The sequence below is a fragment of the Oncorhynchus gorbuscha genome, linkage group LG04 (genome assembly GCF_021184085.1).
Source record: "Oncorhynchus gorbuscha isolate QuinsamMale2020 ecotype Even-year linkage group LG04, OgorEven_v1.0, whole genome shotgun sequence".
NCBI lineage: Eukaryota > Metazoa > Chordata > Actinopteri > Salmoniformes > Salmonidae > Oncorhynchus > Oncorhynchus gorbuscha.
In genome coordinates this window covers 40,154,306-40,168,645 of record NC_060176.1, presented here as the reverse complement: position 1 = coordinate 40,168,645, position 14,340 = coordinate 40,154,306, and the positions used below count along the sequence as shown (strand labels likewise).

Below are 14,340 nucleotides of genomic sequence, written 5' to 3'. Positions count from 1 at the left end.
CCACATAGTGCAAAGGTCAACCTATTCTATTCTGTGTGAGAGAAAAAATATTCCGAACATAGTTTGAGACAGTTGTGCGATGCGATAGATCCCAAATTAATATAATCACTAGCATCCCAAAAACTTTTTTACACAATGTGGCTGACTCAACAGATCAGAACGTTTAGCGTAAAATATTGATAAACTATTAGGCTATTTATTCACGTTATAAGCAGAGCAAAGCGCACATGGCAGTAGGCTATGAGCGCGAATGTTCCATTAGCAGAAAACACCGTTATCAAAAGGGACCGCAAATGCAATTATGCATAGTCCTCATTTGGACCAATCTTCCAAGAGTCCTTAAACATTAAAACACAATTTATAATACGATCACATTTTCACATATAACACACTGTTACAAACATACAAAATGCACTAACATAATGACCAGATAAATACTCTTAACAGTCTAAAAAGATAGATTGATTCCTTCATCTACCATAGTCCCGCACAACCTTCCAATGTATTATATTTAAATGGCTCTAAAGTATTGTTTGAATGTATATATTGAAAGGTTTCTGATAAATTATTCAATTTTTTAATGCTCTAAATCGACATGTAATGTTTTTATTATAAAGGTGCCTTTTTATATTGAAGATGATCTTCCCCAAAATTGAAACACACATGCTGCTTATGTATGCCAGTTAGGCTACACACCCCTTGTAAAGCGTACTAATTTTGATTCATTTTAAGATAAATAAATAAGTTATTTGGCCACTTTAGTTGTGATACAAACCTAATGAAACTTATAGGCCTATGGGCTAGGCTACATTATGGGTGCAACTATGATTTGAAAAAGTCCCCCCAAAAAGGCATTGTTTCTTATGCTGGGCATCATTCTCAAGTGATAATATATAATTCACAAGTGATAGGCTAATATTGTCACCCATCAGACTATTCTTCATTTCATCTTGTCTTTACATACACTAAATAATATATGTCTTATAATTTGTTTTGATTTGATATGGACCATTATTATTATTACCATTATTATTATTATTATCATAATAATATACAAATATATGTCATCTATGCACTTAAATAGCGAATGGAGGACGCTTTTCACCATGGTTTATCTTCATGCCAGCCAGGTAGGCTATACTCCTGTTGTAAATAAACAATGTTCTTAATATTAGGAAAGTTGAGTAATAAATATAGTAGGCCTAGCCTATAGAAAGCTGATCCTCCTATTTTTAGTAGAGGCCATTACTCTGTTTTCCCGTGCAATTGCATAGCCTATTGAAATGTTGCGCAACATGAGCTCATGGGCTCTCATGAAGTGTTTGATTAGATTTTCAAAATACATTTGCATTGATGTCAGAGTGATTAGAAGGACAATAGAGTGCTGAGTGCCAGGCAGTTAGCACGTTTGGTAGGCTACTAATGACCATCACCAGCATAAGAGCTTGGAGAAGCCTAATTACCATGAATTTTATTTCCTTCATGACTCGTGACTGCCTGTGTGGTGGTAATACGATCACCGCACAGCCCTAGTCTTATCGGTCCCTGTCCCTGTTGAATGGGGCTGACTTGGTTAGTTTGGAATTTCTGTTCTGTTTCCCCAAAAGGACTTATCCTACCATTAATCACCGGTGGATTTATATCTGGTTGTTATATTTAGTTTGTACCCTGCTAAAACATTTGGCAGGCCTGGTCCAAAAGGAGTATACATGTACCCACAGTTTGTGGTACAACTTCTGTAAGAGACAGAGTATCCACTGTGACTATAGGAATGGGTGACTGGCCTTGCCTTCACTCTTCTCTGTGAGCCTCTAGGATGCTGTTGGAAAAGTGATGAGGAAAATCACATCCATATGTCATAACTCAGACAGGCAGGCAGGCAGAGAAACAGTCAGACAGACAGACAGAAATACAAAAAGACAGACAGGCATTGGCATATGGCCTACAGAGCACCTACAGAAACACACACAGAGAGAGAGAAAGAGCTCAGCTCTGACCAGAGAGTGGAAACTCCACACGCGGTAACATTACTCAGATAGGGATTCCAGTGACTCCTTTGAAACAAATGTGTGGTTGATGAACCCGTTTTCTCCTTAATCTTAATCTTCCTCAACATTGCGTCTTCCTGTTTTGCAGGGTCCACCTGGTCCCCATGGAAACCCTGGTCGCCCGGGACCCCCTGGACTCAAGGTATGTATTTATTAGATTGGGCCAATATTAGAGGGACAATATAGAGACTGATATAAGTGATAGTGTATGGGTGAGAATGAATAGCTTCTCTCTCGGGTTCTCACCATGCTCTAAAATTGTCTGGAGTGCTTGGTAATGTACAGCCTCCAAAATAATTGGCACCCTTGATAAAGATGAGCAAAAACAACGGTATAAAATAAATAATACAATATATATATATTGTATGCTAAAATAAAAGGGGGAAATTATATTATTTTATACAAATACATAAAATATTTTGTTTAACAGGTAATATATATATATATAAAAAAATGTTTTATTAAGATGGTCAAAATGATTATCCGGCACCCTCCCATTGCGACTTGTTAAACAAAATGTGTTTCTCTTAGCAATTGTATAGTATAAAAGAAGATATTACAATTTTTGGGGAGCATACAATATAGCTCAGCATTTGTATTTAAGCAATAAGGCACGTGAGGCAGTGCTCTATTACATATTTCACACAATTTTAATCTTCCACTAGAAGATATAGTGCGGACAAAAATCTGGTTGGTCATGTTGCTACAGACGCAAACCAGTCATTAATTATATTTTACATATAGTTGAAGTCGGAAGTTTACATACACCTTAGCCGAATACATTTAAACTCGGTTTTTCACAATTCCTGACATTTAATCCTAGTAAAAATACCCTGTCTTTTCATCACATTCCCAGTGGGTCAGAGGTTTACATACACTCAATTAGTATTTGGTAGCATTGCCTTTAAATTGTTTAACTTGGGTCAAACATTTCGGGTAGCATTCCACAAGCTTCCCAGAATAAGTTGGGCAAATTTTGGCCCATTCCTCCTGACAGAGCTGATGTAACTGAGTCAGGTTTGTAGTAGGCCTTGCTCGCACACACTTTTTCAGTTCTGCCCACACATTTTCTATATGATTGAGGTCAGGGCTTTGTGATGGCCACTCCAATACCTTGACTTTGTTGTCCTTAAGCCATTTTGCCACAACTTTGGAAGTATGCTTGGGGTCATTGTCCATTTGGAAGACCGATTTGCCACCAAGCTTACACTGAAGTCTTGAGATGTTGCTTCAATATATCCACATCATTGTCCTCTTTCATGATGCCATCTATTTTGTGAAGTGCACCAGTCCCTCCTGCAGCAAAGCACCCACACAACATGATGCTGCCACTCCTGTGCTTCATGCTTGGGAAGGTGTTCATTGGCTTGCAGCCCCCCACCTTTTTCCTCCAAACATAACGATGTTCATTATGGCCAAACAGTTCTATTTTTGTTTCATCAGACCAGAGGACATTTCTACAAAAAGTACGATTTTGGTCCCCATGTCCAGTTGCAAACCGTAGTCTGGCTTTTTTTATGGCGGTTTTGGAGCTGTGGCTTCTTCCTTGCTGAGTGGCTTTTCAGGTTATGTCGATTTAGGACTCGTTTTACTGTGGATATAGATACATTAGTACCTGTTTCCTCCAGCATCTTCACAAGGTCCTTTGCTGTTGTTCTGGGATTGATTTGCACCAAAGTACGTTCATCTCTAGGAGACATAACGCGTCTCCTTCCTGAGCGGTATGACAGCTGCATGGTCCCACGGTGTTTATGCTTACGTACTATTGTTTGTACAGATGAACGTGTTACCTTCAGGCGTTTGGAAATTGCTCCCAAGGATGAACCAGACTTTTGGAGGGCTACAATTTGTTTTCTGGGGTCTTGGCTGATTTCTTTGGTTTTTCCATGATGTCAAGCAAAGAGGAACTGAGTTTGAAGGTAGGCCTTGAAATACATCCACAGGTACACCTCCAATTGACTCAAATGATATCAATTAGCCTATCAGAAGCTTCTAAAGCCATGACATCATTTTATGGAATTTTCCAAGCTGTTTAAAGGGACAGTCAAATTAGTGTGTGTAAACTGCTGACTCACTGGAATTGTGATACAGTGAATTATAAGTGAAATAACCTGTCTGTAAACAATTGTTTGGAAAAATGACTTGTGTCTTGCACAAAGTAGATGTCCTAACCGACTTGCCAAAACTATAGTTTGTTGACAAGAAATTTGTGGAGTGGTTGAAAAACGAGTTTTAATGACTCCAACCTTAGTGTATGTAAACTTCCGACTTCAACTGTAGGTGCTATGCAAAAGGACTGGTCACAGATAGAACAATTAGGTTTAGTAATAAAAATCTTTGGACTGGTCGTCCGTTCTATACAAAACAGTTGCGATGCAGACTGGATAAAGTTCTTATCACTTGCGCTAGCCAACTTCAGCTAACTCAGTCATGTCATACATTGAACCTGGAATGACCGTACACTAGCTGCATTTCTGTTTGTTTGAGATTTTCTTTCTATTGGCATTTACTTGGATATTTCCAAGATAATGACGTTGATGTGTGATTTCGATATTAACCCTGGCTGTACCAAACTAAATGCTAGGCTGGAAGCAAGGGTAAATAATGTGCAAGTTGAGATAAATACAAGAGACTCTTTGGACAGCAGCATGAACATGATATTCTTGTGGAGGCACAGTGATCATTTTCAGCTGGAACTGCTAGCAGACAAACTGTAGGTGTGTCTGTGATGGCCAATACTGCATGGCTTGGAACGCTGCTCGTCCAAGCAGCATCCAGGATCCAAACAACCAGTTTTATAATATTGTTTGCTCATTTTTATCAAGGGTGCAAATACATTCGGAGGTTACTGTACTTGAATGACATCTTTGAATGTCCCTGGCATGTATAGCTAATGTATAGTTAATGTATAGATAGTGTATATATTGTTCAAATTCACTACATGTGCACCCAGATCAGTTATAAAACATAGCCTACTGTTCCACACTCTCTGAGTCATTGATGGATGGATAACTGCGAGACTGTTGACTGCGTCTTTTATGAATTCACAAGTAATAAGTTACTAAACTAGAATGGAAACATTTTCATGTTATTGTTCCATACTTATTCCTTATGGGCACATTCAATTTCAACTGGTATTTTTTCCACTCCATGTTCACAATAGTAAAAAGTAATCGATACCAGCCTTTGACTGGAGCCCATGTTCATACCACCATAACGCTTATTTATGTGTTAGAATGGAAGAAGAGAAAGCGAGGGAGAAAGAGAGAGAGCGACACAGAGAGACAGAAAGACAGTTAGAGACAGTGTGAGAGCGAGAAGAACATAGAGAAAGAGAGAGGCCGAGAGAGAGAGACAGAGAGAGAGAGAGAGAGAGAGAGAGAGAGAGAGAGAGAGAGAGAGAGAGAGAGAGAGAGAGAGAGAGAGAGAGAGAGAGAGAGAGAGAGAGAGAGAGAGAGAGAGGGAGATGTACATTGTTACATCATGTCAATATTGAATTTAATTAAAATTGATTTGCGAGAGAAAGAGAGTGAGAGAGGGAGAGAGAAAGAGAGGGATAGAGAGAGAGAGAGAGAGAGAGAGAGAGAGAGAGAGAGAGAGAGAGAGAGAGAGAGAGAGAGAGAGAGAGAGAGAGAGAGAGGATATAGCGAGTAGTAGTTGAGCCGGCGCGTTACCAAAGGTAGTCCACCTACTGTATATACACGCAACTTTTGAAAGATGGAAAAAGCTAATTTGTGTGCAACCCCTGTGCCTTTTGACACAACCCCAGTGCAATTACCCAGTATGTGGTCTTGTCCTCTTAGAACTGTGCCCGTGACACTTCTGATATAGACAGTGAGCGGGAGAAAGCTGACTTTTGTGGAGTTTAAGGCAAACAATTAAATAACTTATTTTTTTATTTACAATGTGCCCTCAAGTGTAAATAAACTGCTTCACTTGTTTTAAATTTCCTCTCCGATAAAAGACAGTGAAATCCTACAATGTTCCCGAGTGTAGATGTTGGCACCAGTTACAACCTCCTTTCCCCATTCGTGTCCAGGTGAGGCTGGTCTGAGGGACATTTAAAGAAAGACCTTGGCAGTGTCCCAAATGGCACCCTATTGCCTATACATAGTGCACGACTTTTGACCAGGGCTCACAGGGCTCTGGTCAAAAGTAGTGCACTACAAGGATAATAGAGTGCTGTTTGGGACACGTACCCTTTTCATGCCAAGTTGGGGCTCATATGAAAATGTATAATTTAATGGTGCAATGAAGGTGATAATGGAGACGCTTATATTTCCACCATCAATGACCTGTGGAATAATTGTATTATATTATGTCCGTTTAAGCCTTTTCACAGTTTTAGAACCAACAGGAGCGTGACTGTTACCTGGAGTACCTGCTGAAATAGGCCTGGTGCATTCAGAGGTGGAGATGTAAAATCGCTCCCCAATCTTTTTTTTTACTGTAGGCACACAGGCGAAAGTCGTTAACTGCAGGAGAGCATTCGTAAAAGTTACTCACATACAGTGTTTGTTCAGAAGCCCAGTGTTTGTAAAATAATTGTACTTTTGATCCAATTCCTTTGAACAAACACAGATTTTACAGCTGGTTGCAAATGTTTCTGTGTTAATCCTTGAATGGCTCCATTAACATGTGTTGACGGTTGTTTTCCTTTCCACCTGACTTGACCAGTAAAAACTCTGGGCCCGACTTATAAATTAAAGGTCATCACGAGGGCCCCTACAAGGGTCCTGACTTTATATGTGATTGAGGCCATAGATGAATAGTGTCCGACGTCTTGATGGTACACTAGTAAGATTTAAAAGTAAGCCCTTCCCAGTTCCCTGGAGTACAGCAGCAGTCAGACCACATCCCACTGCTGCCTGAAAAAGACAAGGAATGTGCCTGGTCACTCCCAATGGCTTTTCAGAGGCTTTGCTGTAAACTGAAATATTAATGGACTCTGTCTTGTGTAAACACAACTGCTACTATTGTGTGCGAACCCATTCCCTCCTTTACACTGCATGCAAGCATGTACTGTAATGTTTCCACCTTTGTGTGATTAAACAGCATAGCTCTGCAGAGAATGTGTAAATGCACCATTACGTCAAGCTATTGCGTGCGTACACCGGATCACTAACGTTGGCAGGGAGTACCGTAGGCCTTCATGTCAACTTTAGCGCCTGAGTTCTGCATGTCATGGTAGAGAACATGTAAATAAAGCCATTATATTTAGACCTAACACTGACTCATAACATTGAGTAGGCTCTTTAAGTCTAAGTATGGGGGAGAAATCAACATCCGTGCTTTGCCGAAGCAGCTTGCACCAAAACGTATCAGCAATTAATATTATTGAGGGGAAGTTTCCGTCCTGAACCTTCTTTAAATATTTCAGAAATCTACATCTGTTCGTTATTTGGAGACGAAGACGTCATGGGAATCAGCGGAATCTGTCTAAACTAAACCGTTTGTTTTTTGCTCTCTCTGTCTCTGTGTGTGTGTGTGTGTGTGTGTGTGTTCAAGGGACGAAAAGGAGACCCTGGCCTTTCACCTGGCAGAGCACCAAAAGGAGAAAGAGTGAGCATCTTGTGTTTCGTGTTTCACTGTGTCGTTCTCTGAAAAGGAGAGTGTAACACCGGATAAAGTAATAATACCGGATAATGTCATAATTCAATAATGTAATAAATTATCTGTTACAGAGAATGTTTTCTTCGGTCATAGAGAGTTACTCGAGAAAATGGAAACTCGCTTTGCGATAACCCAATTCTTTCAATTGTCCGATATGACTTACTGTGTTCTGTCTTAGCTGGCTTTCAGCAACTAAAGTAGCAGAGACATGTACCATGACATCACTGGTTTTACATGTATTCACTACTTTACAATTAGCCTGAGAATGAAGAGTATATACTGTATAAATCATTATTATCTTTATAGGGAGACCGTGGTGCTTCAGGACCCCCTGGACTGACTGGTCAAGTTAGCAGAAAGGTAGGAAACCACTTTACCCGTAACCCTGCCACACATGATACAGTATGAATCAGATTCTTCGAATGAGTACAGAGGACCACATTGAAGTGCACTAAGTCCTACGCTACACCCCAACCCTGCCTGCCCATTCCTAAATCCCTATGAGCAGTGTTCAACAGGAATTTCTCAGAAAGGACTGTTTAGGAGGACCCGAAGCCAAGAGCATTTTTCTCACGGGATGTTTCTTCTCTTGTTTGGAGAGGAGCCTAACATTGTGCAGGCGTAGTAGTACTGTACATTAGTGCACCTGTGTTCAGACCGACTCTTCTTCAGGCTCACACTCTGGAATAGCTGGAATATACTAGCTGGGTTGTGACCTCATCGTCAATGCTTCCAACACGATGAGGGTGATTGAGGAGAGTCTTTTTTTGGGCGGGAATCAGTGGGAATCACACGCAGTGTAAAATAAATGATGTAATTCCCTCTCTTTGACAATTGTCCTCAATACTCAGTAGTGTTCTGCTGAAATCTTAATGGCATTTTGTTATAGAGCTTGAGTTCTTTTTCATGTACTGTCTCAACTTAATTTACACACATCCTATTGCTAGTGTACAGAGACATATGTGCTCATCCATAAGTCATTGTCTTAAGATGCACTTCTGCGGACTTCACTCCAGTCCTGCCCTTGCCCTGGGCCTGTAATACAGCTTAATCACTTACCATGGGAGACTATTACACATACTCAGGTGGGAAGAAGGAAATCTGCTCCGTGCCCACATACACATACTCATCATGCACTGACAGGCATGCACGCAGGCACGTGCATGCGCACACACACACACACATGCACTGGGAAACACGCAGACACACACACGCACACACACACACACACACAGTTTATTCCATGTTAGGGATACAGATATTTGTTGACTAATGGAAAACATAATTAGCTGTATGGATTTTCACAAGACTCAACACAAAACTTTACTTTAAACATCATTGCAAAAAATATTACATTCAAGTTACCTGATTGCCGTACAGCAAACACATGTTATTCATTAACAGAAAATACAATAAAAGCTGGTGGAAAAAGACTTGGAGACACTACCTCTCCTAAATTACTGCTGGCAGGCAGTGATTCATGGTTATTCCACACATGGTCCACTGCCAGAGGGAGAAGAAATCTGTGAATGCAGGAAAAAACAGTAACTCTGAGTACAGTACAGCCAGGGGAACTTTAGGCCTCGAACCAACTGGTGCTGACCTGGGTTCAAATAGTATTTGTTTTCGTTCAGATACTTTGAGCCTATGGTTGAGTCTACCTGAAGTGACAGAAGACTGTACTATTTAACTTGAGGGCTGATCCGGGTGCTAATTTAGAAGTTATCACCGGCGCCGTAATGATCTGTTTAGCAACACACACAATACTCATGTAGTCTGTTTTGGACACATTTGTACGAGAGCAGTAAAAGTCTAAACCTGGCATAACAACAATCTGTTACGTAGTAGGACAAGCTGCTGGTCTAGGCTACAGTCAAGGTTGTTTCATTCACTCTAAAATAGACTCCGATCTGAATAGGGAAGAAGGGGGTGTCTTTCAGCTCTCTTTGTTGTTGCATCCTAAATGGCTCCCTATTCCCTATTGCACTACTTTCTGAATGTCACCCTATTCCCTGTTGCACTACTTTTGACCAGAGCCTACATAGGGAATAGAGTGCCATTTGGAATGCAGCCTGTATGATGTGAGTAATGGAAAGAGGAGTTTATGGGAAAATAGCCGTTCCTTTTTTTCCATTAAAGAGGTGACTGACAGTTACTATGTATGTTTTAAATTGCATCATTGCTGGAACATAAAACGATAGTTTGTAAAGCAATGACAATCTCACACTTTACATTTGTTGCAGTTAAATGGTGCATTTGTTACCTAAACATCTAGTCCCCCCCCCACCGCCCCCCTTGAAGTTGTACCCCATGCCCTTGTCCCTGGCAGAGCCTCTCCCTCGGTGGGAAACGTGTAAAAGATGTAATGGGCGAAGTTACCCTGCAGTCAGGGTTGTCTGACAAATCAGAAGAGGCAGTCAGGCGGTGGGGAAACTGACACACTATGTAGAGCATCTGGACGGTGTTGGAGCTGCGTGTGTGTGTGTGTGTGTGTGTGTGTGTGTGTGTGTGTGTGTGTGTGTGTGTGTGTGTGTGTGTGTGTGTGTGTGTGTGTGTGTGTGTGTGTGTGTGTGTGTGTGTGTGTGTGTGTGTGTGTGTGTGCTCGCTCACATGGGTCTGGTCCTGGCCGACCCTGCCCTTTCCACAGCCAGGCCAGCCGTGATGGCATTGGCACGGTGGAATTATTTTTATTAGATACTAGGTATTTTTTCTACTAGACTTTCCTCTCGTATTCCAGACTATACGTAGGTGATGATCTGACACATTGGGTGGCTGGGCCTTGGTTAGGTTTCCTATTTCTTCAGGAGATGTTGATTTGTGCAAAATGACATTTTCTAATTATCCCTCTCACAGTCAATATTGAATAGTGGGGATGAAAGAGTTGAGAATATGAAACCAGTTTCTCATTTAAAATACATAAATCCAATGGAAAGAATATTTTCTGTCTGCTAAAGTTATTTTACTACTTCATACAAGACGGGTTATACAATACCTTACTGTGTCATAAGTATGATTTTTGCAAAAAATCATTTGCATTCTGCCTTGAAATTATAAAAATTCCAATGTATACCAACAGATGCAAAACTGGGCAAATGTTTGTAATCATGGACCATGGATTACACATCCGCTAGTCTAATAAATAACTCATCTTGAATGAGAGAGTACCAATATTCCTCTCTGGAGCTGTGAGCCATGGCTATGTGCACGGGACTGCACATTCAGACACATGCTCACACACTGCTCCTCTGTCTCTCTGGCATGGACTCTCAGATCAGAGACTGCAGCATTTCCCTCCTTTTACTATACTCAGCTGTATGTCGCTGGCTCTGGAGCTCAGACGCATTCTTCCCCCCTTCCCTTGTCCATGGTTGTGCAGTGGCTCAGCCATGACTTTTTACTCTGCTCCAGGGGGCTGGGTAGTGACGCTTTTATAGAACAGATTTCCAGAGTCCCAAATGGCAGCCTATTCCCTTTGTAGTGCACTACTTTTGTGCTGGGCCTGTAGGGCTCTAGTCAAAAGTAGTGCACTATAAAGGGAATATAGTAGGGTGCCATTTGGGACAGAGACGAGGTCTGCTGAGGCTGGGAAATTGTCATCTCTGTCTTCAAGTGCTGGCTGATTGGTTGCAGGGATTATTTGTACAATTTTTTTTTTAAAGAATAATAATCTGTTGGGCCTTCTGTTTAGAATCACCCGTTGAAGACAGCGACTGGGCTTCATAGACGTATCTCAACATCTCTGTATGTAAACTGTGTGTCACACCTGCTCCTGCAACGCCCTCTACTGCTATTCCTGTGTCTACTTGACCTGCCGCCTTCCCCAGTGCTCTTTCCCTCTCTCTCTGTGTGTGTGTGTGTGATTGTGTGGGTGGAGACAGGTGTGCTGGAGTCAGAGCAGATCCCCACCAGCTGCAATCTGTTCCATAATCAAGGCCTCTACTGAACTAATACTCAGCCCTGCCACTTCCCGGCTGCCAGACCGTAATCTCTGCTCAATCAGTCTACGTTTCTAACCGTTTGTTACTATGCAGTTATCCTGTTGTGCCTGTTTTCCTTGCCTGATGCTACAGTACTGCTGTTTTCCACTCCGCTACAGTACTGCCCGCTCTGACTCTGGTCCCTGTCTCCAGTCCCACGTCTTGTCATCCTGCTACTCTGTCCTGGATTCTCCTCCGGACCTGCTTACTCTGTCTCAACCCCTCTTGCTCCAGCCTCAGCCTCCGCACCTGGTTTCCAGCAACCCACCCGAGCTTCCCCTGACCTGCACTCCATCTTCCCCCTGTGTTTCAATAAATACCTTGGTTACGTTATCCCAGTCTCCTCGTCTGAGTCTGCTCTTAGGTTCCCCTGTTCCACTCCGCGTAACACTGTGGGACTTGGCAATATGTGCTTTGGTGTTTGGTGTATTTGTCTCTATGGTGGTGTTGGCATGCAGTGGTTCACTCAGTGTGGCTGCTGCTGCTGAAAGGCATGCTAATTAGCAGGAGCCTGCAGTGACAGCCGCAGGCACAACTGAAGGGGATACATAAACACATAACACACACGCACCCACACACTCACATGCTTACACACACACACACACACACACACACACACACACACACACACACACACACACACACACACACACACACACACACACACACACACACACACACACACACACACACACACACACACACACACACACACACACACACACACACACACACACACACACACACACACACACACACACACACACACACACACACAGGGGGTACACTCCTGTCTCTCTGTCTCCCCAGGAGTTTGTCAGCTACTGTAAGTACCTCAGGAGTCAGATATGCAGGTTCTGAAATAACAGAAGTGCCCTCAGTCTTGCTACTGCAGCTCGTTGTTTCCAAACTGTCCCCTGATACACTGATTGACAGTAGGCCTCAGGGAATTTTCATACTACGGTTTATAGTATGTTCGCAGTACTATTGCAGTCACTGGGTTCATATTTGTATCTTTGGTTAGTTGAGGGGTTCTTGGAGGAATATTTTAATATTCCAATGTAGACAGGGGTTCCTGGAGGAACCTTTTTGGTGACGCATGCGGAGCACTTTGAATTTATTTCGCCGTTGGATTTTTTGCACTGCCAGACTCAGAAAAATATGCAAATATGACGATGGCTTTATGCGATAGCTAGCAACTTGTAAAATAATTACCCATTCCTATATGAGTACTATTTTAATAGCAATGTTGAATAATACAACATTGTCTGTCAAGCCAAGCGGCAGGTAGCCTGGCGGGTAGGGGCTTAGATAGAGTCCCCGAGCTGACAAGTTAATAATCTGTCGTTCTGCCCCTGAGCAAGGCAGTTAACCCACTGTTCCACAGGCGCAGAAGATGTGGATGTCGATTAAGGCAGCCCTCCGCACCTCTCTGATTTAGAGAGGTTAGGTTGAATGTGGAAGACAACTTGTACAACTGACTAAGTATCCCCCTTTTCCAATTATACTATATGACTTTAGCCTGTTTTAATTCCGAAAAGATTAATGTGATGGTAATGGAATTTGTTTATGAGGATAATTATTAGGTGTTGGCTTAGGTTGCAAGCTACAATGCATTCGAAAAGTATTCAGACCACTTGACTTTTTCCACATTTTTGTTACGTTACAGCCTTATTCTAAAATGTATTAAACAGTTTTTTTGCCTCATCAATACCCCATAATGACAAAGAAAGACAGGTTTTTATTTATTTTTGCAAATTTATAAAGAAAAAAACATATCACATTTACATAAGTATTCAGACCCTTTACTCTCTACTTTTTTGATTACAGCATCAGGTCTTCTTGTTTTTGAGGTGTTTCTTCCATTCTTCTCTGCAGATCCTCTCAACCTCTGTCAGGTTGGGTGGGGAGCGTCGCTGCACAGCTATTTTCAGGTCTCTCCAGAGATGTTCGACCTGGTTCAAGTCTGGGCTCTGGCTGGGCCACTCAAGGACATTCAAAGACTTGTCCCGAAGCCGCTCCTGTGTTGTCTTGGCTGTGTGCTTAGGGCCGATGTCCTGTTGGAAGGTGAACCTTCACCCCAGTCTGAGGTCCTGAGTGCTCTGGAGCAGGTTTTCATTAAGGATCTCTCTGTACTTTGCTCCATTCATCCTTCCCTCTATACTGATGCTTGATGCTGCCACCACTATGCTTCACCATAGGGATGGTTCCAGGTTTCTTCCAGAGGTGACGCTTGGGTTCAAGCCAGAAAGTTCAATCTTGGTTTCATCAGACCAGAGAATCTTGTTTCTCATGGTCTGAGAGTCTTTAGGTGCCTTTTGGCAAACTCCAAGCGGGCTGTCATGTGCCTTTTACTGAGGAGTGGCTTCCGACTGGTCACTCTGCCATAAAGCCTGATGGGTGGAGTGCTGCAGAGATGGATGTCCTTTTGGAGGTTTCTCCCATCTCCACAAATGAACTCTGAAGCTCAGTCAGAGTGACCATTGGGTTCTTGGTCACTTCCTTGACCAAGGCCCTTCTCAGCTTGGCCGTGCGGCCAGCTCTAGGTAGAGTCTTGATGGTTACGAACTTCTTCCATTTAAAAATGAGGGAGACCAGTGGGTTCTTGGGGACCTTCAATGCTGCAGAAATGTTTTGGTACCCTTCCCCTGATCTGTGCCTGGACACAATCATGTCTCTGAGGTCTACGGACAATTCCTTTG

At 42.2% G+C, this 14,340-nt stretch overlaps 1 protein-coding gene across 1 annotated transcript in view; it reads left to right on the top strand.

Annotated features, from left to right (window-relative positions):
- col27a1b (collagen, type XXVII, alpha 1b) overlaps positions 1-14,340 on the top strand; it is a 167,452-nt gene that overhangs the window by 48,088 nt on the left and 105,024 nt on the right. The window contains exons 5-7 of the mRNA XM_046346768.1: positions 2,137-2,190; positions 7,557-7,610; positions 7,968-8,021. Of these exons, the coding sequence (XP_046202724.1) occupies positions 2,137-2,190; positions 7,557-7,610; positions 7,968-8,021 (162 nt within the window). The remainder of the gene's footprint in view (positions 1-2,136; positions 2,191-7,556; positions 7,611-7,967; positions 8,022-14,340) is intronic.